At 55.2% G+C, this 25,674-nt stretch overlaps 2 protein-coding genes across 7 annotated transcripts; both read right to left on the reverse strand.

Annotated features, from left to right (window-relative positions):
• Window positions 1-58: 58 nt before the first annotated feature.
• On the reverse strand, window positions 59-25,087 carry SSU72 (SSU72 homolog, RNA polymerase II CTD phosphatase). Its single transcript, XM_059897757.1, has 5 exons — window positions 24,728-25,087; window positions 15,663-15,806; window positions 2,597-2,736; window positions 1,888-2,006; window positions 59-535 (listed from the first exon to the last, which is right to left on the reverse strand). Exons 1-5 carry the CDS (start codon window positions 24,904-24,906, stop codon window positions 434-436), a joined length of 684 nt encoding a protein of 227 aa, XP_059753740.1. The 5' UTR covers window positions 24,907-25,087; the 3' UTR covers window positions 59-433.
• Window positions 3,446-15,656, reverse strand: LOC132349150 (uncharacterized). 6 transcript variants are annotated; one of them, XR_009497644.1, is made up of 6 exons: window positions 15,554-15,656; window positions 8,143-8,288; window positions 5,718-6,013; window positions 5,185-5,278; window positions 4,592-4,784; window positions 3,446-4,198 (listed from the first exon to the last, which is right to left on the reverse strand). XR_009497644.1 is itself a non-coding variant. In XM_059897525.1 (5 exons), exons 2-5 carry the CDS (start codon window positions 8,261-8,263, stop codon window positions 4,154-4,156), a joined length of 456 nt encoding a protein of 151 aa, XP_059753508.1. In that variant the 5' UTR covers window positions 8,264-8,288; window positions 15,554-15,656; the 3' UTR covers window positions 3,446-4,153. The 6 variants fall into 6 exon arrangements, 3 of the variants coding, with proteins under 3 accessions (XP_059753508.1, XP_059753341.1, XP_059753425.1); XR_009497641.1 differs by having other exon boundaries at window positions 5,185-5,281; XR_009497657.1 differs by lacking the exons at window positions 8,143-8,288; window positions 15,554-15,656 and adding an exon at window positions 7,732-8,045 and having other exon boundaries at window positions 5,185-5,281.
• Window positions 25,088-25,674: the final 587 nt, after the last annotated feature.

A 25,674-nucleotide genomic window follows, 5' to 3' on the forward strand; every position in this document is an offset into this window, starting at 1 on the left:
GGGTACTCTGGATGAAGCCAGGACGAAGAGCAACATCTACTGATTAGACAATGGCAGGTTCTTTCCCAAAAAGTACAGCCTGTTGCTTTATTCAGGGATTTGTACATTGCAGCCAGTTAGGGGAGACGGGAAAGGGGCGCTCAGGGAGAGGCAGATGGCTGGGGGGAAATGTGCTATCAACCGTTTTTTTCTTTTTTGGTTAAAGAAAAAAAACTATAATCAATATCCCACTCATAAGTAAAAGTGGGATGGGAAAAACTTGATTGTTTGTAATCTGGCATTTATGTGTATCTTCTCATTTCATATGTACAGTTTATTTGGGCACTGCTACCGCTGACCGGCAGAATACCTAAAGGTAAAAACAAATATCAGGAAGGAAGAAGTATTAACAAAAGGAAGCTCAGCAAGATGGCTCCAGGCGGGCGGCGGGCCATCAGTAGAAGCAGACGGTGTGCAGGAAGGTCCTGCCGCTCTTCTCCTCAAACTCCTGCAGCAGCTCGTCAATCTCGTTCTCCATGTCCTCCGTGTGCTGGATCTGGAGCCACAGGAGAGCCGCCCTGAGCCGCCCGCCCACAACAGGCAGCCCCGGCCTGGTGCGTGCGGGGCGGGGCCGAGGGGAGCCCGACAGGGATGGGACACCGAGCAGCTGCAGCAGGGAGGGTGGCCTCAGATGCCACACATATGCGCACTGCAGACGCTCGACGCCGGCACTGTCCCCACCCTGTAAACGAGCAGACCCGACCCAGACGGCACCGTCGCGGGCCCGCAGTCAGCCAGTGAGGAAGCCCAGGGGCCGTCCCACGCGCTGTAGGGGGTTGAGCAGCACCTGCGGCCCCCAGCCGCCAGCTGCCACTCGCGTCTCTCCCGGCCGTGAGGCCCACCGGGTGTGTGGTTAGATGTCCCCTGGTGGAGAACCACTGCCCTGGAAGGAGGCGGCCCTGCCAGGGGACAGCCCCAGGGTGGTCCGGGGCCAGCTCCTCAGCCCGCCTGTCCTGGCAAGGGCTGGCCTGCGGCCAAGGCACCTCGTTGCCCCCCGTCTCGGCCTGTGAGCAGTGCCTCTCCTCTGCAAGCTCTCGCCAGCTGGACCCAAGTGGGTGTCACGTGTGCTATTTCTGGGCGTGTCATTCCCTTCAGCCCTGCCTTTTGCATGATGGCCAGATCATGGGAACAATTGCTGGAGCTTCAGCAGCCACCTTGGACCATGAGACACCTTGGGAACAGAAGCTGTGCTGGGCAAAGTAACGAGAGAGCAGGGGCCTGGGCCCCTCACACAGCAAACCCGTCCAGGCCTGCCTGTCTCCAGACTTCTTGGTTAAGCCTCTTGTTTTCTTCATTTTTCTATCACTCACAGTTAGTTGGCCTAAATGCAAAAGCCACAGGCCAAAGATATGACAAGACATATGAGTTGGGTAGGTCCTTTTGTCACATCTAAGAGGAAATGTTTGGCTCTGAGCACAGCTGCACAGTGGCTGCAAAAGCTCTTGGGGTTTCCTGCACAAGGGAAGATGCCCAGGGCCACTCAGGGAGGGCTGGACGTCGAATGAAAAGTGCGGGGGCAGAAGAGGACCAGAGCCCTTTGACGCCACCTCTGGGGGCTCCCAGGCTCCTCTAGCTGTTTGGGGTCTTGGCAGGGGGCCTAAGTCCTGGGAGCCATCTCCACAGAAGCCAGACCCGGGCAGGTCACTCACCACTGCAATCAACTTAAAACGCTCAAAGGTGGATTCTTTAGCCAAAGCTGACTCGGTGACTGTCACCTGTGGGCACCTCTGCACTTGCGGGTTTTAACGTTTGGCAATAAGCAGACCGTGAACCGAGTGGTGTGCTCGTCACGTTCACGCCGAAGCCCTTGTGCGCAGGACACAGGCCCGCCCAGGGCCCGATACTCACGCACTGGCAGAGCTCACAGATGAGGAATGCCCCCAGGGTGGCCTCCTCGTGGTTGTCCTGGATGTCCACATTGATCACATGCACAGGCTGGCAGGTCTCCTGCTCCCTGGAATTCAGATCTGACCGTGACAAGAGGACGGAAGTCAGAGGCCTCAGAACAGAGCGCAGGAGGCTGCGCGCCGCCCAGCCTTCCCCAGCCTTCGGGGATACAGTTAAGGACCGACATCAGAGCATCTGACCAGGCCGAGCACTCCCCGCCCCGCACCCCGGGAGGAGCCTCACGCCGGATACGGCTGGGACCGCAGGAAAGCTCGTGCTCGTGAAACTGGACCCCAGGCCACCTGGTCACACCCGCAAACTCCAGCCTGTCCCACGGGAGAGCACCCTCACTTACAAAGCACCAGGCCCCACTCCCTCCGCACCACACATGCTCTTTCTGTGCCACAAAGGCCCTAAACCCGCACTATGCTGTTGGCCAGCACAGGTGGTTTTGCCCTGGTGAACACGATCAGCCCAAAGGCCACCATCTCCTGCCCCTACCCCCCTCCCAGGGCCCACACAGGTCAGGGGCCCTCTGTCCACCTCTCCATGGCCTTGCCCGATTTCCCCTGCCTGCCGGAGCCCAAAGACGCACCAGGAACCCTTCTCCAGCCCTGGGCCAGGGACAGACACCACGCACAGGGCAGGGCGCTGCGGCTGCTGCGCTTACCTTCCACCACCTGGTCGTACACCCGCTCTTCACAGGTGAGGATCAGATCAAACAGATCTTTGCAGTTCTGGAACCTTTCTGGCCGGGGCTTGATCCTCTTATTTCTGTCCAGCATGTGTAAAATGCCGTTCTGCGTGTAGCTGAGTGCCCGAGTTAAGGAACTCTGGATAAAGGCCCCGCCCCACCCAGCGTCCGCGTAGGTGCAGCCCCCCCGCCCCCCCCCCCAGCAGGAGCATCAGGGCGACGGAGGCGCGGAGGCACGTGGCGGCAGGCTGGGCCGCGACCCCCCATCCCGCAGGAGACAAGTCAGGTGAGCGTGCTCGCCCCCAGCCCAGCCTCCCGGCTGCCCTCGGAGCCACGCCTCTCCAGAAAGCAGACCTAGTGTCTGTAGCCTTCTCCCAGGTCCGTGTTCCCCCGACCAGGGATCGAAGCTGCACCCCCTGCAGTGGAAGCTCAGAGTCTTAACCACTGGGCCGCCAGGAAGTCACTGATGGCCTTTTTCGTCCTGCAGCATCTTGGCAAACGCTCATGCTGAACCCAAGCCCTTCGGCAAAGACAAAGCTAACCTGGAAACCCAATCCCAAGCCTAGCTCAGCGTGGCAGTGAGGAAATCCGGAAGCCCACCCAAGAAAGGACACGAAGAGCGTCCAGGAGGGAGAAGCCTTGGGTGAGCTGAGAGCAGAGTGAAGGGAGCCCAGGCCCAGGACCCGGAAGGGCCGAGTCCCTCGGAGCTCGGATGGGCCGCACAGGCCCCGCGGTCGAGGTCTGTGCCAAGCAGGCGGCCCTGAGCTGGAAGTGCCTCCTCTGGGACCCTCCAGACAGGACCCCACCCCCACCCCCAACCCCGATGGCTGTGTCCTCGGCCCCAGGAGAGGGCTCACCGCCCCAAAGACGAAGCCCGTGGTCTCTAAGGGTCATTCCGGAACCTTTGGAACAAGCATGTTGCCCACTCTACTCAGGAACACAGACGAGCTGATTTAGGAACTCTGAGGGATACATTTACTGTCTTTCCCAGATTTTAAGTTATGAGAGTTTATTTCAATAAGCTCGTATTACTCAAAATACATTTCCTACCTTCTTGGATGGTGAAAACGGCTTTTAAAATACATTTAATTAAGAGTTTTCACTTGCAAAGACACTTGACTGTCAGCTGTGGGGCGTTCTTGGTTCTTGCCGTTTTTTGGACGAGCGTAATACCCACGGCCACCTCACGCTGGCCTGCGTCCCCGGGCTGGCCCTGCCACCTCCTGGCTGCCCACAGCGGCTGCGCTGATACAGCTAGGTCTTCCTCCCCAGAACCTGGTCCTTCGGACGCCTGGCACCCACGTCCGGCAGAAAGACACGGGCCAGGGAGGCCCCGCGTGGTGCAGGGCTGGTGGTGGAGCTCCCTGCACTCCCACGGTGGCTCCGAGACCGGCCACCCAGACGGCCCGGCTTCACGTGACACCAAGGCTCACGGTGACGGCCCCCTAGGAGGGGAGGCCACCAGGTGCTCGGGGGCTCCTCAGGGTCCCCAGCAGTCTTGCAAAGCCCCTTCCTTCTTTCCTTGACCCTCAATCATGGACATAGATGATGTAACAGATGAAACTCAGCTGCACGTAACTGAGGACAAAAGGCCTAGTTCAGAGATCAAAGCCTCACCTTCATCGGTGTAACAAGGAAGGAGTAACAGGGACATTTTGAGACTGTTTTCTGGCAAATCCCAGAGATGCAGGGCCCAGGCCGTGCCAGGCAGGACCAACGACAGCGCATGCTGGGTGTGGGGGTGGGGGGGGTGGGGGTCCTTGAGGATAAAACCACAAAACACTGGATTCCCAGGGACCTGCCTGAACTCCCGCCTCCACACCACGGTGAGACAGGAAAAGTGGGGATCAAGATGGCGACAGTTGTCTGCCACCAAGACAAAGCCTTCATTAGGGTCTGGCTTCTGAGGGAAGGCCCATGCTCTGTGCACGGAGGGAGGGAGGGAGGGAGGGAGGAGGGTAGCGTGCTCACCCCACGGAGGTTGGGATGCTGCAGACACAGGGGCCGAGCACTCCTGGTTGAGCCACGACCTGCAGGGGCTGAGGCAGCAGGGCCCCCCTGCAGGGCCCTGGCCACTCGAGGCATCTGCACCGAACCCATCAAGGCCGAGCCCGTGGACCAGAGCTGCAAGGGAACCGGGCAGCCAGGACCACCCCCTGGGGCCCTGCCAGGTGGGAAGGACATGTTAGGTCCCTAGAACCACTCCCACCCCACACGGGTGCTCCCGCAGCCAACAGCGACCTTGGGCCCAGAGGCAGCGGCAGGCCTGGCTGACCACAGTGGGTAAAGGGCCAGCCGACCTGCGGAGGCAGGAAGCCTCCTCGAGGGAGGGAGAGCTGGCTGGGGCCTCCCTTTGAGCTCACACACTTGTCAGAAATAAACCCCCCGGGCGGGGAAAGCCAGCTCAAGAGCCCAACCCAGGCGGACAGGGGCCCCGGTGGGTGCAGGCAGAGAACGCGGTGTCTGGGCCCCGCCCCTGCTCCACGTCCGCGGGGCTGCAGCCGTGCACCCCAGCTCACACCTGGATCCGCTGCACCTTCAGAGGGCCGGTCTCCCCCTCTCACCTGGGACAGATGAAGGGCGGCGTGGGCACCTCCTCTGCGGTGCAGATCCGCAGCTCCTCAAGGGTGGGGGCCCCAGAAAGACGAGAGGTTCTGTCTGCTGCCACAGGAAGTACGACAACAAAGGATCGTTCTGAAACACTCTGGGGTCCTACCCATCAAACAATGCAGACCCTGTCGGCGGAGAGGACGTGCTCTCTAAACTGCTACATGAGCACCGGCAAGCCTGCTGGAGCGACCCCGCGGGGAGCACTCAGATTCAGGATGGGCCCAGGGACTGTCCTGAGGGGAACACAGCAGGCACAGGGGGCTCGTGTCCAAAGTTCAAGGGCAAAAGGCAAACATACTGGAGGGTTTGCGATGCACCCACAGGGACCACAGACCGGCCTCGAGCCAGGACCTGGGCCTGGAGGCTGCCCGCCCGGGATGGCAGAACCTGCTCTGATCCGGGTGCCCGAGGGCTCCAGTCTGCTCTATTTCAAGGCAACTTCTCAGATGTGAGGTTCAGCCCCCAACCACGAGTTCATCCTACGTACGTGTGCTCAGCACAGAAAACAGGCTCAGCTGAACGCTTCTGTCTCAACAGCGATGCTGAGAGATGCGGGCCTGACTGCGTCTGGCGGACGTGACTTGCGGGCGCCCAAGGCAACGCCTTCCCGAGCCCTCGGAGCGCAAGCATATCATTCCTCCTGCCGCCCCAGCCCAGCCGTGTGGGGGGATTTGGCGAGGATGCGGCTCTGCTTCCCGTCGGACAAGGAGGGCCCGGGAGGTGGGCAGAGGGGGCCAGGCCAGCACAGAGCAGGGCCCGGTGCGCAGAGCCCACGCTGGGAACCTGGGGTCAAAGCAGAGATGCCCCCTGTGAAGGCAGGTGGCTGAGGGCAGAGGCTGGGGCCAGACCAGTGAGGAGACAGATGGGCCGATTCCAGGGCGGGGGTGAGGCGCCGACAGAACCCACATACGGGGTCAGACGCTCCCTCGGAGGTTTAACAGTGGAGCCCACGCCCCCACGTCCCCTCCCAGCCCAGGGCCCAGGCCTCTGCCGAGGACCGGCCAGGCTCCCGCTCCCCCAGGGACAGAAGCGCTTCCCTTCCCAGGGTCGGAGGTGAGACAGTTCAGGCTGGTCGCGCACAAACATCACCCAGCGCATGTGATGGAGGCAAACCTGGGAAGAGACAGCCTCGGAACCCCGAGAACGGAAGCAAGATCTCCAGGTAGAGTCAGAACCCCGAGGAAGAGGGCGAGGGGGCCAGGGGCAGTGCCAACTGAACCCTGTCGGGAAGGCGCTTCCGCCAAGTGGCCTCCCAGGCCCGCCGGCTGCCATCACCCGTGTTCTCTCCCAACAGCCAGGCCCAGGAGCCCGGCTCTGCCCCCGCACCAGGGCTCTGGGAATGGAGCGGGCAGGGGCGGCTCGGGCAGGCCCTGGCTGGACCGTTGCGGTGTGTGCTTCACCGAGAGAGGACGCCCTCATCCGAGCTGTTCCTCGGACGCTGACCCAGCGGAGCCCAAGGACGTTCTGGTCCATCAGCATCAGCACCTCTGCCCCCAAACGCCACCAGGCGTTTCCCGCTTCGAGGCTTCGCCTGGGGTGTGAACCCAAATCCCATGGCACCTTCCAACCTAATTCTACTTCCAGTTCTGAGCTTGATCCAACTGAAACAGAAGACGCAACACCCCTCACACAGGGGCCCAAGTGCCTCTGCGGGAAGGTCCTCGAAGACAAGGACCAGCCCCCGGCTGGCAGAGCTCAGGCACTCGCTGGCCTGGACGGGTGACCACTGGCCAGCCACGCCCCGGGCAAGAGCTGGGGCTTCTGCAAACCCACTGGGCCGAGCACAGCACCAAGGCAAGCAGGACCTCGTGCCTCTGGAAGCCCACGGTGACCTCCCAACTCCAAATCCAGGAGTCTGGACCCCTGGTCAGCGGCCCTGCGCTCTTCTCTGCTGGATTCAAGACTCCACTCAGAGCCCTGCCCACCTGTGGGGCTTCCCTCTGGGGTGCCCGTCCCAGGGGAGGGGGAGGCAGCCAGGAGCCCCCTCCCAGCACATGAAGCCTCCTGGGCACTGAGCGGATGTGCAGCTCTGCAGGGAGACGGGCCTCCCACCCCATCTTGGGAACAATTTAATCATTTTGCTCAAATTTTAGCCTCACTACCTAACGACAACCTTGCCACCTTCATTTCAGATGGGCACCAACCGAGGCTGCACGGGTCCAGCCCTCACCCATGCCTTCCCTGTGCTGCCAACAGTCTGCTGTCACAACACCCCCAGGGTTTTGGGTCAGAGCCATTAGCCTCATAAGGCCTCGTGAAAAGCACAAGCCCGAGAAGCAGTCACTGGCCGCTGGGGGAGGCAGGACAGGTGACAACCTCGTGTCTGTGAAACGCCACATCCCCAGACGGAAAACTTAAGAACAAACTGGGTGCCGCAGACATGCGTGCTGCACAAAGGACGCCCTGGAGGACAGCGCAGGGAGCCACGGGATGCATAACTGGGCCATTTTTTGGAACAGGTACCACATAGAAAGAGAATGATGAAAATTAGAAAAACAAACCTCTTGAGCAGCATGTGCAGAGAGGGTGCTCCAAACGGCCTGAGGCCCACAGGGACCAGAAGCCTCTCTCTTGTGAACCGCGGTGGGGCCGGGGCCAGGCGAGCAGGGCCACCGGCAGCCAGGAAAGGGCAGGACAAACCGAAGCAGAGGAGCGACTACAACTCCCCAGACTGCAACGTAGCAGCGAGGTCGCTTTGGTTGGGCCAAAGTCAGCAGAAAATGAATCGGGAAGTAGCAAATACGTTTCATCCGTAATCATGTTCTACGTGTGACCAGCTGCACCCACACTAGTCACAGGCCCGGCTTCCAGAGCACGTCCCGGTCGTGTGGAGACCCCCGGAGGGCAGCTGCCACCCACCCCCCCCCCCCCGCCAAGAACACAGCCTGGGCCGGCAGGCGAGGAACACTCACCCGTCTGATCAACCAGGGCCCCGCCACCAGCCCTCCCGGGACGGGCACAGCATCCTAGGGGCTCTGCTCGCCCGGCCTCTTCTGCACAGGGCCTGGGGCCCGGGAGGTGAGAACCCGCCATCCCTCTTCTTCAAAGGAAACACTCCCTGCACAATGGTGTTAGAAACAAAACAAAACAAAACAAAACAAAACAAAACAGTGACGGCCAGAAAGCAGACTCTGCAACCCTCCAGTCCAATGTCTCCTCCTCAGAAACCCGACCTCAGAAGCCGCCTTAACTCAGCCCGAAGGGGACAGATGGCAGAGACAGACTACACCGTCTAACCAGGTGCGGCTTTAGCAGACTTTAAACAATAAAAGTGGGGCTTCCCTGGTGGTGCAGTGGTTAAGAATCCGCCTGCCAATGCAGGGGACATGGGTTTGAGCCCTGGTCCAGGAAGATCCCGCATGCCGTGGGGCAACTAAGCCCATGAGCCACAACTACTGAAGCCTGCGCTCTAGAGCCCGCGAACCACAACTACTGAGCCCGTGTGCCACAACTACTGAAGCCTGCGCTCTAGAGCCCGCGAACCACAACTACTGAGCCCGTGTGCCACAACTACTGAAGCCCGCATGCCTAGAGCCCGTGCTCCACAACAAGAGAAGCCACCGCAATGAGAAGCCCAGACACCGCAACGAAGATTAGCCCCTGCTCGCCGCAACCAGAGAAAGCCCGCGTGCAGCAACGAAGACCCAACACAGCCAAAAATAATAAATAAATTTATTTTAAAAAGTAAATAAAAGTGGTAGACTACTTGTCCAAATAGGGTAAAATGCTAAATTTATTTAAATTTGAGAGGAAGCTCAAGAAAAAATTTTTTTAAATAAATTGGCTGGATAAATAAAAATGTAATGGGAAAAATCTCTTTCGTCTTAGTGTTTTGTTTCAAATAGACACATACCTACCCTCCAGCTGTGTGACATCATAAAAATTTTAACCTCAAAACAAAAGAGAAAGCCTGAGTCCTAGGTTGGAGCATTTTAGTGAAAATTAACTTACTTTTTGAGAAAAAACCCTCAGATCATGAATTAGCCTGCAAATACCAAATCACTTCTACATAAATGGTTCAAAACAGACTAAATCCCAAACATCACAAGGCGGCGGCGGGGGGTGGGGGGTGCGGTGGGGGAACGACGTGGTGATGCCCTGGGTGCCGATCTCCTGGCCGCCCACCGCCCACCGCCCAGCAGCGCCCGAGATCCACCCCAAACACTGAGTTCAAGGAAAAATAAAATGACCCCCGCCCTCACTGAAATTCCACTTACTGAGTGATATAAGCAGGAACAGCACCAAGCCCAGGGTGGCCACCGACCCAGACATCCCTGGATGACCCCCGGTGCTCCCTGCCGAGCCCTGGCCAAACTTGGCGTTCTCGAGACCACGCAGTTTGCACAAGAAACCAAACCGCTGGGCTCAGATGGAGGGAGGGTGGGGGGCTGGTCCAAGAGGCCAGTGGTCACTGCAAACCAACCCACCTGTGCCCAGCAGGGTTCCCTGTGGGGACCCGCGGGAGCAGCCAGGGTCGAGAGGCCTCTGAGAAACACAGCAGCAGAGGACGGAAGGGCCGCGAGCCTCCCAGGCAGGAAGCAGCAGAGAGGAGAAGCACTGCTGAATGTCCCCAGGTACCTGGGATGCACCAAGGGCTGCCCGACACGGCCTCGCAGAGCCTGTCCTGACAGACTGTCCATTCTTATTCTGGTGGTCATGGTGACGCCCTGCCTGTCCTGATGGCGCTGGGACGGGATGGCTGTGCTCCTGCACACGAGCCAGGGAAAGGCCGACGGCAGAGTCAGAAGCTTACAGGTGGCACCCGCGGGCCAGCGAGACGCTCCACGAAGTGGCCGCGGAGACGGTGCTTTGCGGCCAGATTCCTCGAGCCCAACCCCGTGCCAGGGAGAGGCCCTGCCCTCAGACGCGGACATGCGACCCAGACCCTTCCTGAAGGCCCCCATGACAGTGCTTCTCTAGTTTCCAGGATGTGTCCCCCCAAAGACGCCCTGCTCAAGTCCCTCGCTTTAGAGGATGGCATCGGGAAGGTGCAGGTTCACGTGTGGACGGGGCATCTCGGGGGCAGGAGCCCGGGGCACCTGCTGGCGACGCAGCTTGGACACGAGGCTGCTGGTGTACTCACTCCTTCAGTCCCTATTCACACGAGGAGCGGTCAGTGCCGAGGTGGACGTGGCTGGACCCCGTCAGGGTGCAGGGCCAGGGGGAAAGCCGTACCCACGCGGTGCTGGCACCTAGACCCACACCTGCCCGCAGCAAGGCCTGCCCAGCCCACTCCCACACCTCCTCACAAGCCCTGCCGAGGCGGAGAAGAGCGCATTCCTGATGCCCACGCGGCCCCTGACCTTGGAGCTGTCACAGATCACCCAGATGCCCACCAGCCGGCCAGCCCTCCGACGCTGGTCACAGGCCACAGGCCACGGCCACCTCGAATTCAGATTCCAGACACACGCCAGGTGCCAATGGGAGGCGGCCAGAGGCTGACTACTGCTCCCCCCCCAGGGAACCCTGACAACCCTCACCTGTTATGGATGGAGACACCCTCCCCTACAAGGCCCCCAGTCTGTGTTTTCATGGCAAAGCGTTAAGCAGCACGGATGCAAGAGGTCTCCCTCAAGCCACGGGGCTGGGGCAGCACAGGGGCCCAACTGCAGCCCGCCATGGCTCTGAATCGGGCCCCTTCCCCCCTGGAGCTGGGGGGTGAGGCCAGGGCTTCAAGAGCAGGCCGGCGGGCGGGCGGGTGGCACCGCAGCTGCTGTGCGTGGCCACGAGCACACTCAGCCACCAGCCGTGCGAGGGGTGCCCTCGGCATACCCGGGTGTCAGCAAGGCTGACAGCAAACAGCTTTACGCTTGAAATACTCTCAAAGGGTTGTGGCGACTGCCGGGACCCTCAAACATGAAGAACCGATTCACCACAAGCTGTCACGAGGCCCCACTGCTCCTGAGGCTGGCGGCGGGAGCTCTGGTGGGGTCGGCAATGGCCTCGCCACCCTGGTCCCCGGTCAAAGGGAAACGACCGGCGTGGGCTGCGGCGTCACACACTGGCTACACGCCCGCGTCTGCACCCCACCTGCCGCAGGCCGCGGGGACCAGGCCCGACCTGCCCTGCTGTCGACTCAGGAGGGACCCAGCAGCCACCCTGGCCAGCTCAACTTGGAGCGATGTCTGCCAGACATGAAGGCTTCTCTTCGGGCCTCATCTGAAATATCTGAAGGCCTTAATTTTTATTTTAAGCCTGAGAGCTTTTCTAAAATCCAAAAGCTTAAGTACCAGTAAAACTAGATCTGAGCCTCCCTGGGAATCAGTGTCTGGCTTAGGAACACTCGTATGTTAAACACTGTTTTCAATAACCATTTGAAACCGCAGCTGCCAACCAGGGTGAAATGAGATGGGGTCACATAGGCGAGCTCATGCCAAGCACGCACGGGGCCAGTGAGGGTGACCAGGGACCGTCAGCGACAGGGGTCAGGCAGGACACGCTGAGGGTGGGAGCCCAAGGGGCTTGGACTTGAAGTGCAGGAAGCGTCCTCAGGGCAGGGCCGGGGGCCGGGCAGCCACCCCACCCCACCGAGCGCAGCACGAGAAGGCGAGAAGGGTCTGATGAGACCCCAAGAACAAGGTTCTGGAAAAGCCCAGGGGCCTTGAGCAGGACGGAGCTGCCGCGTCCACTAACCTCATACCCAGGATGGAGGTCCGGAGGCTGTGGGATTTATACTCTTAGAAATCACATTTATTTTTACCGTTTACCCCAAGACAACAAAAATTACACAGTGGAGAAGTGAGTATACACATAAATTAATCTAAGGCCTAAAAGACAATGAAATTGAGAAACTGAAAATGAATAAACAAATAGTTAAAAAACAATCTAAACCCCAGAGGTACTTAATTACAAAAGAGCCACAGGAGAAAGTGGGAAAGTATGCTAGATACAAGTTCAACACGCAGCCTCCACTTACGAGGATAAAGTCAGGATCTGGGCAAGTGTTAGTTATATCTGCACTTCAACTCACTGTTTGGGGAGCAACTGGTTGCATGTATTAAAAATCACATGAACTATATTTACAGCCACACATTCACTTGCTTTTTAAGACAAGTGGTTTTGTAACTCACTAAGCAAGTATCCAAAACCAACGAAAGATAGCTCTCCTGGAGCCGTGAGGACACTGCCAGCCTCACCTTTCCTGGCGGCCCCTCCTCCGTGACTGGGCCCAGGGACCCTGTTCCTTAGGTCACAGGTTGGCCAGTCTTACATTTAGAAGAAAATGACTTATCTTCCCCCAAAAGTGCTCCAAGTAGGCTGAGGTTCAGCCGCAGATTCTGCTCAACCGATGCTGGAGAGCCCGGGAGGAAGCTCAGGTGTGGAAACTGGCTCTGGCAGAAGATGGAAAGATCTGGAAGCCTCCACCCACTTGACACAGGAGGTACGCTACAGCCCCCAAACGGAACACCAAGATTGAAGCTGCTCTGTATTCAAAAGGACTCCAAGGCAAAGGGATGAAAAAACTTCAGGTCCGCGGGAATATTTACACGTAAAAGAGGACAGACAGCTCAACGACGACAACGACAAGAGGACAGCTCAATTTCAGACGTTAGGCAGAAGCCAGCTCCTAAAGACCCGTGTTGTACGACCCGTGGGTCAGAAACGTCCAGAAGAGGCAGAGCCACAGGCGGGGACTGGGCCAGCAGCTGCCAGGGGGCTTCCTGGGGTGAAAACATCCTACAGTCTGCTGGGTGCACAACCCCGTGGACCCACGGAGCTGTGCACGTGAAGCAGGTAGATCGTCTCACAGTCAAGGACAGCTCCCGCCTTAGAGGCGTCCGAAGAGAAGACCCTCTTACATGTCTGGTGAGGGTCAGGTGAACCCAGATTTCCTGCACTATCATCGACAATTCCCGCAGGGGAGGGAAACGTAAACCTCACCAGGCTGTCTAGCTCCTCACAGGGCTGGGCGACAGTGGGCAGGTGCTCTGCGGCCACACCTGTCACCGTAGAACCGAGGCCAGAGCCTCTCAACCCAACCCCACTCCTGCTTGTGGCGAGAAAACCAAAACCAAAACCCCTATTTACAGCCAAATAATTAACAAATAAACTGCTTGGATACTAACGACTACAGACCAGAACTCACTGAGGGCTCAAGAAGCACAGGGTCCCAGGCCCCAGCCCACGGGGTGCAGAGCGGTGCCCAAGCAAAGCCCGCAGACGTCTCCAGGGCCCATCTGTCCCTGCCAGCCACTTGGCCTCAACTCCCGGCTCTGCCCAAAAAGGGGCATCTTCTCTCCCCTGGAAATTCAAACATTTACTGAATGTTGTTTTATCCTTGGGTTACATCTTACAATATTTTCCTAGCTTTGCACTGTAAGTTACAAAAGCCACCACTTCTGCAAATGCCCAGGTATTCTACGCTACAGACTTAGGTTTTTAGCTCTTGTCTGCTGTGTCCTGAGCACATGGGGAAACGCGGGGCTCCCTGCCCCACACCTGATCACAGGGCCTCCGCCCCCCACCCCCTGCAGTCCCGCCAGCGCCCCAGTGGACCCCCCCCCGCCCCGCCGGCAGATGCTCCTGTTACCGGCCAAGGGCTGACTCAGGCAGAGCTGAGCGCGGCGCCAGACACGGCCTTGTTCTGCCCCTTCCCACCCGCCCCAGAAGGCAGAAATCCCACCCAAGTGAAGCCAGCAAAGCGACAAGGGTCCCTCCCAGAGGCTGGGGAAGGGCAACCAACCGGGGTGGAGGCTCATGGAGGCAACTTCCCTACATGGGGCCCTGACAGCAGGTCCACCACCCCCTGCACTGGGCGTTGCTGGGGAGACCAGGCCTGTACAGTCACCCCGAGAGGAGAGTCTGAGTCCTGAGAGGCTGGGCTCTGCCCCTTCGTTTAGAGCCACCAGGGACACGTACAAAATCCCTCCAGATTTGGTCTACAATGTGTAAATGCTGCCCATTTCCAGAAATAGCTCTGATGTGAAAGGACCTAACTTACAATTATTAAGGGAGTACAGACAAGTAAGTGCATTATCTGTTTCCGTTTCTCTCGTTGAGTTTAAGTCTTCAAAAAACGAATGGTGCTAACTGAACAATAATCTTCAAAAATACTGGGTTGGCCAGAAAGTTCTTTCGGGTTTTTCTGTAACATCTTATCCTACAGAAAAGCCCGACCGAACTTTCTGGCCAACTCACTAGATGGGGTCTCAAGTTAAGCTTATCGACACAGAGAGTTGGCAGTGCAAGAACCAAAAGCCTGGAGTTGGATCACAGCTTTCCTGGGGGGGCGGCCGCGGCTGGCGCCTCTCCACAAGGCTAGGACGGCTCTCACCGCATGGCACCACCACGCGGAGCCCAGGACACAGCTGGCGTCTACCCGGCAGTACGCTGAGCTGCTCCTAACGTGGTTCTGCGCCTTCTGAGAAAGGAGTGTGTGCGCGAGGCGCGCTGCAGGCTCTCTTGGGGCTCCCGCACCCCCGGGAGGGCCCTGGGGCTGCATGGGGTGGTGGGGGGTGCTGGCTCTGGTGGGCGTGAGTCCTGGACCCCCAGCATCAGTGCCCGGCTGGGGCACTGACGAGAAATACCTGCGTTTCTGCCCCAATGCCCCCACCCGACGTTTCCCTTGCAGCTGGGGAGGAGCGGGCACGGGGTGGAGCGTGCAGCAACCACCAGCGCCCAGTACATTTTGCTGGAATGATCTCCGGGGCCCCTCGCAGCTAACTAATTAATCTATAGGTGTACAGAGAACGTTCATAGTTTATTCACAATTGCAAGAACGCCGAAGTGAAGAAAGCTTTCCACCCGCTGTCTATACTCCTCTCGCTTGGGATGTGTCCGGTCTCCATCCTGAGAACCACCATCACTCATGGTAACATGAGGCGTCCCAGGAATTTAAAGCAGCCCCGGGTGACAGTGAAGTGTCTGGTCAAAACCCGGCTGGCAAGGATGATCTTAATATCCACAGCCTGGGGTCACATTCACACGAATCTGGCTTTAAAATACCTTCCTTTCCCGTGAGTCTTAGGAAGCAGACACAGTCTGTTTTGTCTCTTCCTGAAAGGAAGTCAAGTCCCCTCAAATTCCCTGCTTCTACCACGCTTCCTTCGGCACCCAATGTGGCCCTCTCACGAGCTGACCCTCCAGAAAGAGCAGAGTGTGAGGCAGCCGCCCGGGAACCAGTGCACACCCACGCGCACACCTACCTGCAGTGTGCAAAGCCACAGATGGTGGGGTCCCACCTTCCTCACCTAAGCTGCTCTAATACCGTATCACAACCTTCCCCGACTGTGTCCACGTGGACTGCAGCCCACGGCCCCGAGTGGCTCCAACCTCTGGACAGTCCCGTGAGCACCAGAACAGAAACCCAGTGACCCCGCACACCTCAAACGGGCCGCCGCGTCCCCTGCCTCACAGGTGCCCCTGAGTGGTGCCCACAGGTGACACCTGTCAGAGACAAGCACACAGGGTTAAAGGGCAACCACTGGGATGCAGTTCTTTGTCTTTCCTAAGGAGATCGTTGTACATCTGGTCATATGTGGTTTTGAAATCATAAACGTTTGGCTTGTCGGGTGCTGGTCCTGGAAGCTTCACGTGAGTTCCTGTTCCAAAGGACCGGACGCTGAATCCTCGTTTGCTGAAAGACACAAAACGAAAGAGAATCACAGTTGGATTAAATGAGACACAAAATGCTAAAAAGGAAAATGAAACGGGAAATGGACTATATGAACAATTTTGTTGGTCTCAAAGAACATGTTTCTCAATTCTTAACTTTAAGTATTTTATTTGCAAATTTTAAAAAATCCTATAGCGCGTTACACAAAAGCTAGATGAAGCCAATCCAAACAGAAGACAAAGGATCCTGGAACGTAGGGGAACGAGGTGGATGTCTGTGATGGCCACAGGACAGACACGTGGTAGAGAGATTTCACCTAGAACGTCTTGTCATCTGACTCCTGTCCCGCCCTCTAGAAGGAAACCATTTGTCCAGGTTTCCAGCTGCCGTGACGCAGGCTTCCCAGGACCAAGCATGGAGCTCCCGGAGCCCCCGAGGAGAGGGACACACCCCCGGCCTCCTACCTTGAGGCGCCGGCTGCGAGGGCCAGAGATAAGGGAATGGCCAAGTGTCCCCTAATAAAGTGAGGGAGCCTCCCTGGCAGGCAGCGTCCACGAGCCACAACCGCACCCTAAGGAAGAAAGGTCAGCGCGCACCGCGGCCCCAGCGCCACGCTCACTCAAGGGGGCCTGCTGCAGGCCCCACGTTCCCTCAAGCTCACAAGCGGTGACAGCCGACACTGGGAGTGTTCAGAGCGTCTACGTGAAACGGCCTTCTCATCCTAACCTCGTGTTTATACGTCACTAAACGTCCGTGTGGACGCATCCCTGCCCGCCAACTCGGGAGCAGGCCCCAGGCCCACCAGCCCCGACGTTCTCCTCACGGCCCCGCAGGCTCTGAGGCGGCCGCGGGCACTGTCTCAAGCTTTTTTGTGCATTTTATTGCCGCTCAAGGGTGTCTGGCCACATCTGGAGGTGGTTTTGGTCCTCGTGAGCAGGAGGCGCTGCAGGCGTCTGGAGGCCCACGGAGGAGCGAGTGTGTCCATGCACACACGTCCCAGCATGTGGGGAAGCCCAGGTCCGCGGGCGCCACTCCCCCGATCCCTCGTGGGCACCGATCCCTCTCTGCTGAAAGGCGGACAGATAAGGGAGGAAACCTCACTTGGCCCCTGGCGCCCGTGGAGCGAGACCCGCGGTCTCTCCCACCAGACACAGCACTTCTAGAAGCCCAGCCCGAGAGCCGCTGTCCTCCCACAAAAGACAGGAAGGACCCACAGGCCACTTGCTGCCACTGTGAGAACGGGGAGGGACGCGAGGAGCACAGCCACTGCGCCTGGCGCGACAGAGCCTCACGGACACACGTTTTTAAAGCGCTTCTCATCCGGTTTGGGTCAAACACCTTGCCTGAGTCCTCTGAAGCTGGTAAAAGCCGAGTCATGTCCCTCTGTCCCTGGAAGGCCCGAGCTGTGCCCCCAACCAGGCCCCAGAGGTCACTGTGACGGAGAACACAGGGGACAGCAGGCACGATCGAGGAGTGAATGGGGCCACGGCCACCTGAGCTGTAAACGGACCACAACCAACCCGGCCCCTGTTTACGTGCAGCTCCAGGCCCCGGGGAGAGGCAGGCTGGGACGCAAGGGCCCAGCCACGCGGACACCTCCACCCACAGGCTCCAGCAGGTGCCCAACAGACCACGTCACCCAATCCGTTTCCTCACCAGGTCAGGTACGTACAATAAAAGAAATGTTTTCTGTCAAAGCACCAACAAGCCAGGGATGAAGGCCCCCTTGACAACAGCCGCGTGGGGGTCACACTCTCCCAAGACAGTGACCGGGAACAGGTCACGGCCATGAGAGCCATGGGGACACATAGCAGTGGGCCACGCTTGTCTTGCTGGCTCCATGATTTGCCACTACTCCACAAGAACTGCCCAAAACAGAGAGCTTATCCTCGTAGTGCCAAGCCCCCCACCCCAAAAATACCCTGGAGGGAGCAGGTCCTTGAGGGAGGAACGTGTGCTATGGAAAAACACTAACCCACAGAAGCAAGGTCCCTGAGGGCTTGGAGCTGAGTCCAGTCCCTGCAGAGGAATCCCAAGGTGTGACCTTACCGGGAAGCGACACAGTGGCTGCGTGAATGCAGCTGCTCGACACACACCTGGGGCCACCCCGGGCCTGTCTCCAAAGGCCACACATCTGTTCACAGGATCTTGGGAGAAAGGCCTGTCTTTTGGTGGCAGCCCTAAAGGCCTGACTTCTGGTGGATGCTTTAAACAAGTCATTTGAAACCAAATAATGAGTAAGTTAAATATGTGAGAGATAGTGCCTTTACAGGTCAGAATAAGAAACCACGGTTGAGATCACTTTTCTCAGCTAGCTACCTAAGAAGCCTGCTCCAAAAGGAGTCCCAAAAATCATTTGGGGGAACAGTGGGAAAAACAAAACGCTTCCCAACAAAAATAAGTGAAAGATTGATTTAGACACAATTCCTCCATCACTTTTTTAAAAAAAATCAGTATTTCTACATCTCAGTCATTTCCTTCTGGTCATTCCTTTGAGATACTTACTCATAATTAAAGAACTTATTTACATGAGCCCAACTCTTAAACGTTAAGTTCAAATTTATTAAAATGAGCCCAGGCACAAATACTCTTGAAATACGTTAATGAAATATATAGTGAATAAGCCTTAATTTAGCCAGGCAGCAGCAGCAGAGACTGTTAAATCCCCAATGGCTAAAGTTTTAAGACTGAAAAACCACCACCATTTCTACTGGTGGCAGGTTAGCCATTCCATTTTTGATCCAACAGTATTTTCTGGAGCTTACTATATGTGCTGGGGATTCAGCAGTGATCGAAACAGACCTCAATCCCTCTCCTCAGATGCTCTGGGAGTGGGAACAAAGTAGGTAACCCTCCAGGAGACAGGACGGGGGAAGCCCAGGGATGGCAAAGCTGCGGGGCGGGGCTGGGGTTGACGGGAGACAGGGTGCCTGGGGGCTCCCAACACATCCTGCACCCCGTGACGCAGGCCCCAGACAGGACCCCAGGGTGTTCCAGGTTGGGGTAGGGCAGGTGTGCCACTGAAAAGCTGCCCAGAGGGTTCCCAAGAGGCCCCAGGTGGAGAGGCCCCAGCACAGGGTCTCACATGCCCCCGCCTCCTGCCGGGTGGACAATCTCCTTCCCTCACCTCCTGTCACAACGGGGGCTGAGGTTTGCGTTAGGTGTCCAAGTGAAACACTGTCCATATCCCTGGAAGTAAATCACCCCACAGATAACCTGGGCCCATTTTCCACCTGGCTGATCCCTAACAGGGCTTCTAAGAGGATGCCTGCTGGGTCTCTGAAAGGCTGGGTGAGGTCTCTCCTACTAGAAACTGTCGGGGGAGGGGGGCCGCAGCTGCCCTCTCCTCACTGCCCTCCCCAACTGCCTGAAATGTTACTCAAGCATATTTAAAAATAAAATGAAACCCCAAAAGAGGAATTTACTGGCAGAAGAATGTAAACCACACACACAAAAAGAAACCCAGTTTGTTCCTCCCCCAACAAAATGTTCACAAGTGGCAAAAAGGCTAGTTAACAACAGAAGCCCCGTTTCTTCTAAGCTCATGCAACTGACAGAACAGCCCATCTTGTGTGTGGACTATGTACAGGGACAATGTGTTTCTTACATAAAAGGACTGAGCGCTCTAAAAATACTGCTGACCACCAAAAGGCTTTGTCTCAGGGGCCAATTATTTTGTATGTTAAACAAATCTTCCAGACAAGTATTTATCAAACTTGTCTTTATAGGTATCAAAAATCTATTAGAAAGATATAGAAATTATGTTACACGTTAAGATACAGAAATGTTAAGTTATAGAAAAGATAGATTACAGTATCATAAAAATCGTTGAATTTTGGGAAATAGGATTGTTTCAATTGTTATCCTGATGCCTAAAGGTAAAATAATAAAGTTAAAATGAATACCAATCAAGAAAACACCCAAATTAACAGTATGGGTTATGCCATTTTTTTTCTATTTTCTATAGTGTGGTTATTAACCTAATTCAAAACATTATCGTGGCTAAGACTGAAATCCGAGACCACTGCCAACCTTCTGAAAGAAGGACCTGTCTCTGAGTAGGACACAACATGCTTACGAGCATAAGTCACCTTTACTACAGGTAAAATCGCCCACTGCTTAATCAGCCCAGTTTCTAGCTACACAATGACCTCATGTTTACCCAACACAAATCAACTGCTCAAGCACCATCACACTTAACACCTGCCTGCAGTTTCACTGTGGTATAGCCACAAGCCTGGGAAGGTCAACTTCCTGAAATGTTGACATTCCAGTAAAGTTGATGTCACCACTAGTAAAACGTCAGCCTAAGCACATCCCAGTGTTTTCTAGGGTTTATTTTATTCTTACCCTCCCACAAGGTCAAGAAGAAACCAAAAGGCCTCTCAGCATGAGATCACCACGCACGGAGCTTGTCAAACGTGCCACTCTGTTTAGCCCCCAAGAGAGCTCCTGCTTAGATGTCCCTGCTCCAGGCCTGCTCTTCCTCAACCCTGGCTTCTCAAAGGGCAGCTTGCTCTGCTGGCCACTGTCGGCCTCCCCAGGGTGCAGGGCCAGCAGAGTAGGTCCTCAAGATCTGGGATTTCAGCTGTTCCAGCCCCAGCACTGCGCTAAGCGCTACTAACCATGGTGAACCCACTCAACTATCTTCCCTGGGCTCGACCTGTTCTCACCTACAGAAGGTTGGAGACGATGATCCTTAACGCAGGGGAAAATGTTTTAGCTGCTGGAACTGATACCATGCTTGGTCTACCCAGTTTCGTCTCAATGTTCACATCCAAACAGAAATCTACCTTCTTCCAACCAATCCTTCTGGTCTTAGTTCTGCCTCCTGAAGACAAAAAGCAAAAAAACAATGCAGAGTCCCTTAAAATCTATGATGGCAAACGTGTCCCCTGTAGGCACCTCTTCTATCCTTACACACACAATATCAAATCTTCCACCTCCCCAGGTAGTTTCCAGTTTACCTTCTTCAAGTGTACCCAGAAACAAAGCATCAAAAATGCAGCCAAAGGGGCCGCAGGGCATAGCCGGACAATCCCTCCCTGGTTTAGGACAAGAGGCTTCTGGAAATGTGTTCAAGACAAGGGGAGAGTTTAGCACCGTCTGGGAGAGTGCTGTGTCAAACTGCCTGGGCTCACTCAGATCCTGTGTTCAGATCCCAGCAGCCCTGAGACTCAGTCCCCTCTGGGAGAGGATGTCTGAGTACCTCCATCCCAGTGTGGCTGGGGTCCACATACTCTACTCATGACATTAAGACTTGAGCGCCCCACCCCAAATCGGAGAATCACAGGACCTCAGCTGACTGTTGTACTCCCCACAGCCTGGATCCTCCTCCAGCAAGTGTTTTATCCCATCAGTTCTGCTACTCATCCATCAGGACTGGAGCCCCTTGTATCCAGATCCTTGCTGTCACTCATGAGCTGGGGCTTCTTGCTCTGGGTATTATCTCCTCACCTGTGTACGTGTGCACATCCTAAGAGTTGTGAGGATGAAATCAGATGGCATTTGCAAAGCACCTGGTACAGAGGAGCTCAAGAGACTGATTCTAACCTTGTTTCTTCCACATCTGCAGCCTCTCTGCTCATCCTCCCAAAATCAAACTGCCCAGGAAGTTATGATTGAAAACAGTAATTTAGAGAGAAGTCTTTCTTTAAAATCTGTTCTGGATTGCTACAATTAAAAACAGCTTCCAAAAATCAGCAGGCCCCTTAACATCTAAGAGAGAGTTTGGAACAAAAAAATAAATTAATTGGCTCCAAAGGGACACCTTAATCCACAGAGTACAAAGAACAGGAGGCTCTGTGGAAACAAACATAGTCTTCCTGCACCCCTTAAAAAACCTGAATGGCTCCCAGAACTAGTATTTCAAACAATTTAGTCTCAAAAGATCAAAAATGATCACCCCAGGGAATATTATGACTAGCTCTAGAAAACGCCAACATTTATTAACACTTGTATTCGACTTGTCAGAAAAATACAGCCTAAGCAGATTTTCAAGGGAGCAAAAATAAAATTGGGTTTCACTAATAAATGACCTAGCGTGTATGTTTGATCAACTACATTCCTTTTGATAGTTCATTTCAGAAGCTTTCCTATGCATAGTTTTATTTAGTTGTAACCAAACTGCATACACAATTTTCCTGTTTTCACTTATACCTTTTTTTTTTTTTGCCATGCCCTGCAGCATGCGGGATCTTAGTTCCCACACCAGAAACTGAACCTGTGCCCCCTGCATTGGGAGCTCAGAGTCTTAACCACTGGATCGCCAGGGAAGCCCTGGCATACCATTTTTAAATGCTTTTCACAATCATCTTCAAGGCCTAAGTCTCTAAATCTTTTACAAGCTCTACTAGTTGTAACAAAAACCATCATATAAATTTCTTAAACATGCTTTTAAACCCTGTAAGTTATCGAAATAAAGCCATAAATAATTTTCAAAAGTGAAAACGACACAAAAAGTTGTTCAATCTCGATAGCAATTTTAAAACTAAAGGGCGAGATACTTTTGCCCCAGCAGCATGAAAAGATGTAAATAATGCCCATATTGTGAGGAAATGGGAATTCTATAAATAGGTACTTTTCTGGAAGGCAGTTTGGCAGAATGTATGAAAATGTAAAATATGCCTACCTTTTGACTCAGCAATTTATGCCAAGGAAATAACTAGAAAAGTGTACAAAGATACTTAAAACGGCACAAGGATGTGGACATTATAAAACTGAAAACCAACCACCTGTTACGGGGAGTGGTTACCAAAGCGACTGCTGCACAGGATTGCTCTGAGTACTGGGTCATGTTTTGTAACCACTGCTATTACTCAACATGAATAGATATGTTCAACTCCAATGTATAAAAATAAAAGCACAAATGAATACGGAAATCAAACTATGTTCACGTTCTGTGGAGAGATTACCTAACAGTGTTTTGATCTCCCTTAAGTGTGTCTGTATATTCACAAGAACATCCAGAAAGAAGGATGTACACCGAAATGGTACGGTGATCCTTATCTTCTTAATCTTCTGTATTTTCTACAGTGAGGATTTTTTGCAACAAGCAAATACTATCATTTTAACAAAGGAAAACACCCCCCAAATATAAGCATTTTAGAAATTAAAGATCCACGTCTAAAATAACTTCACATTCATGATACAAATAATGTATGTTACCCTAAACTTACCTCCTTTTGCCCTCATTCTGAATCTACTCTTCTCATGAGTAAATTTGAAAGACACTAAAACGGGTAAAAGTACACAAGCATTCCTACTTGGTGATTATTTGCGGGCTCTTCTGCACCCTCATTTCCACAGGAGACCCAAGGCTGTGCCAGTTACTTTGAACTAAGCAAGGGCTTAAATCTTGCGGTGACTGTCTCAGGGCTATCAGATCGGCAAGACTTTGGAACTAATTTACTAACAAAGTTGCTACAGGAAATTTAAAAACATTTCTTTTTGTAAGATTTCACCCCAACTTTGTTATGCAGATAGAGAAGAGTTTAAATAAAGGATCACCAGCCAGAACCAGCAGAATGAGGTGGTGTCCAGATCACTTGTTATTCTAATTGAAGACATTAAATTTTATTTTCCTTGAATAATTTTCCTGGAGCGTGAACCTTGCAATCTTTTCCTTAAATTTACCACTTTTAGTGACTCTGAAGAGATAAATGCAGTTTGGGGATCAGATCCAGCACACTGTAATTCTTGCACTTTTCCGATTTTAAAACAACTTTACAGTTTAAAAAATTCTAGTTTAGAAACGAACTCCACGTTGGTTTGTTAGGTTCCAAGCATATCACACTAGACCAAAAAACATTAACTGAATACTGCAGATGGAGAAAGAATTAAACTCATAACTAGCAGATCGTGGACACCTGGTGCATCCAGCTTCATTAAAAACGAGGGGCGAGGGAGAATTCTGATTTCCCCAGGAGAGTCAAAGCTGACTGCCGTAGTAGGAGAAGCAGCGAGGCATGGTTGTCCTGTAATGTCCACATAAGGAAACTTCGGAAGAAAAGGCAGTTTCAACTTTTACTGTCAAAGTTGACATGTACACCTAACTTTAACTGTAATTCAAGGGGTCAATTCACATTCTGTAAAGTGATTTTGAACGAAAAAAAATTTATCAAACGGGAATAAACTTTTATTAAACATATACAACACCAGGGTCACAAAAGGGGAGTTGGCACTGAAATATAAACTAGAAACGTGAAACCAAACTCACGTGTGGTTCAGAAATTATCGACTGGAGACTTTCCAAGGGAGGAGAAAGATTTTTTTGCATTAGACTTGAAAAATGTAGATAGAAGCAAATACACAAATGCATGAAGTTAAAATAGGCCATTTCCGTGTTTTTACGACTTGTTCTATCCTGAGATCCTGTCGCGCAAGTTTTCCATATTTGATAAAAAGGCGACACGCCCTGGGCACAACCGGCCTATCCTCTCGTGGACCCTAACCTTCGTCTTGCAACTTACCGCCTCACTGCTGAGCATTTTACAGAGGCCATGATTTTCAGATACACAGACGTGCGTACGAAGTAGACGCGAACAGCATCAGCCTTTCAGGTTTACTAGCAGCTTTGAGGTTTCGGCGACCCGGAAACATTTCGGCTCAGAATGTGAATTTTTCGCGACGCTAAGCACACGTGGGGGACCGCGCGGCGAACCGAGTTTTGTCGATTCCTCGCTGCGCTCGGCCCTGGAGCCAACGAGCCCGGACGCGGCGAGGCCTCTCGGCCGTCCTTCGGGGGCCGCCGCGCACCGCCCGCCTGGGAAACTGGGCCGCCCAGCACGGGTCAGGGAGAACCAGGGCCGGGAACCGCGGCCACCGCCACCCAGCACGAGCCGGGAGCCGGAACCGCCCAGCACGGGCCGGGAAGGCCGGAGGGACGGCCGGTCGGCCGGCGTCCGCGGAGCGCGCTGGGCCAGGGCGGAGGCCCCAACTACCTGAGAATGTTGTGCGCCTCCATGCTCCGGTTCTGGTTGCTCGAGCACACCACCGCCACCCGCAGCGGCGACGACGGCATGGCGGCGGCCGCACGGTCCGCGACTCCCGCTTCGGGACTCCCACCCAGCCGCGCCGCTTCCGCGCGAGCAAGATGGCGGCCCCGGCGCCCGGAAGTCATGACGCGAAAGCGGCGGCGCCGGCGACGTAGCGCGTAAGGATGCCCGGCGCGGGCGTGTGTACGGCGTCCCAGTGGCCTCCCAGCGCCGGCCCAGAGCGCTGGACCGCGGACGGTGGGAGGCCCAGCTCCCCGGGCGCCAGACCGGCCGGCGAGCGCGTCGCTGCTTCGGGCGCGAGCGCCGAGGCCGGCGCTTGGCACGGGAGCCTCCTGGCGCCCCGCTTTGGCGTCCTGACGTCACAAGCCCCCGCCGCCGTCGCCGCTAGTGACGCGCGAGGCGTCGCGCCGGCTCCTGTGACGTCACGCGCCGTCGCCGTCGCTGGGAGTGACGCGGGAGGCGCCGCGGCCCCTGGGGCGGGCGTTGGAGGTGACAGGTCGTGGCCGGCGTCTCCAGGTACCGCTCTGCGCGCTCCGTCCACCCCGGTTGTTTTCGCACCTGCCGCCCGAGCCGCCGCTCCTCCCTCGCCCGCTCTCCGTTCACCCTCAGCCAGTCCCCGAGATCCTCCATGTCGCTCCTTGCGCGCCTCCACCGCTCTAGGCCGAGCCCCCGCGCCCCTCCTGGGACGACTGCCACGGCCTCTTACCGGCCTCCCGTCCCCAAGCTCGCGCAGACGCCAGCGCGCGGCTGTCCTCTGAAAACTCTGGGAAGTTTGACATTTAAGTGAAGTTGTGAAAGTATTTGAAGAGATGACTAGAGAGGAGGCGTAAGGAGGTGTAAGGAGACTTCCCGGGTTGGGAGAGCAAATTGACTTAGATCCTTGGGTTGGTTTG

This window comes from Balaenoptera ricei, chromosome 1 (genome assembly GCF_028023285.1).
Source record: "Balaenoptera ricei isolate mBalRic1 chromosome 1, mBalRic1.hap2, whole genome shotgun sequence".
Lineage (NCBI taxonomy): Eukaryota > Metazoa > Chordata > Mammalia > Artiodactyla > Balaenopteridae > Balaenoptera > Balaenoptera ricei.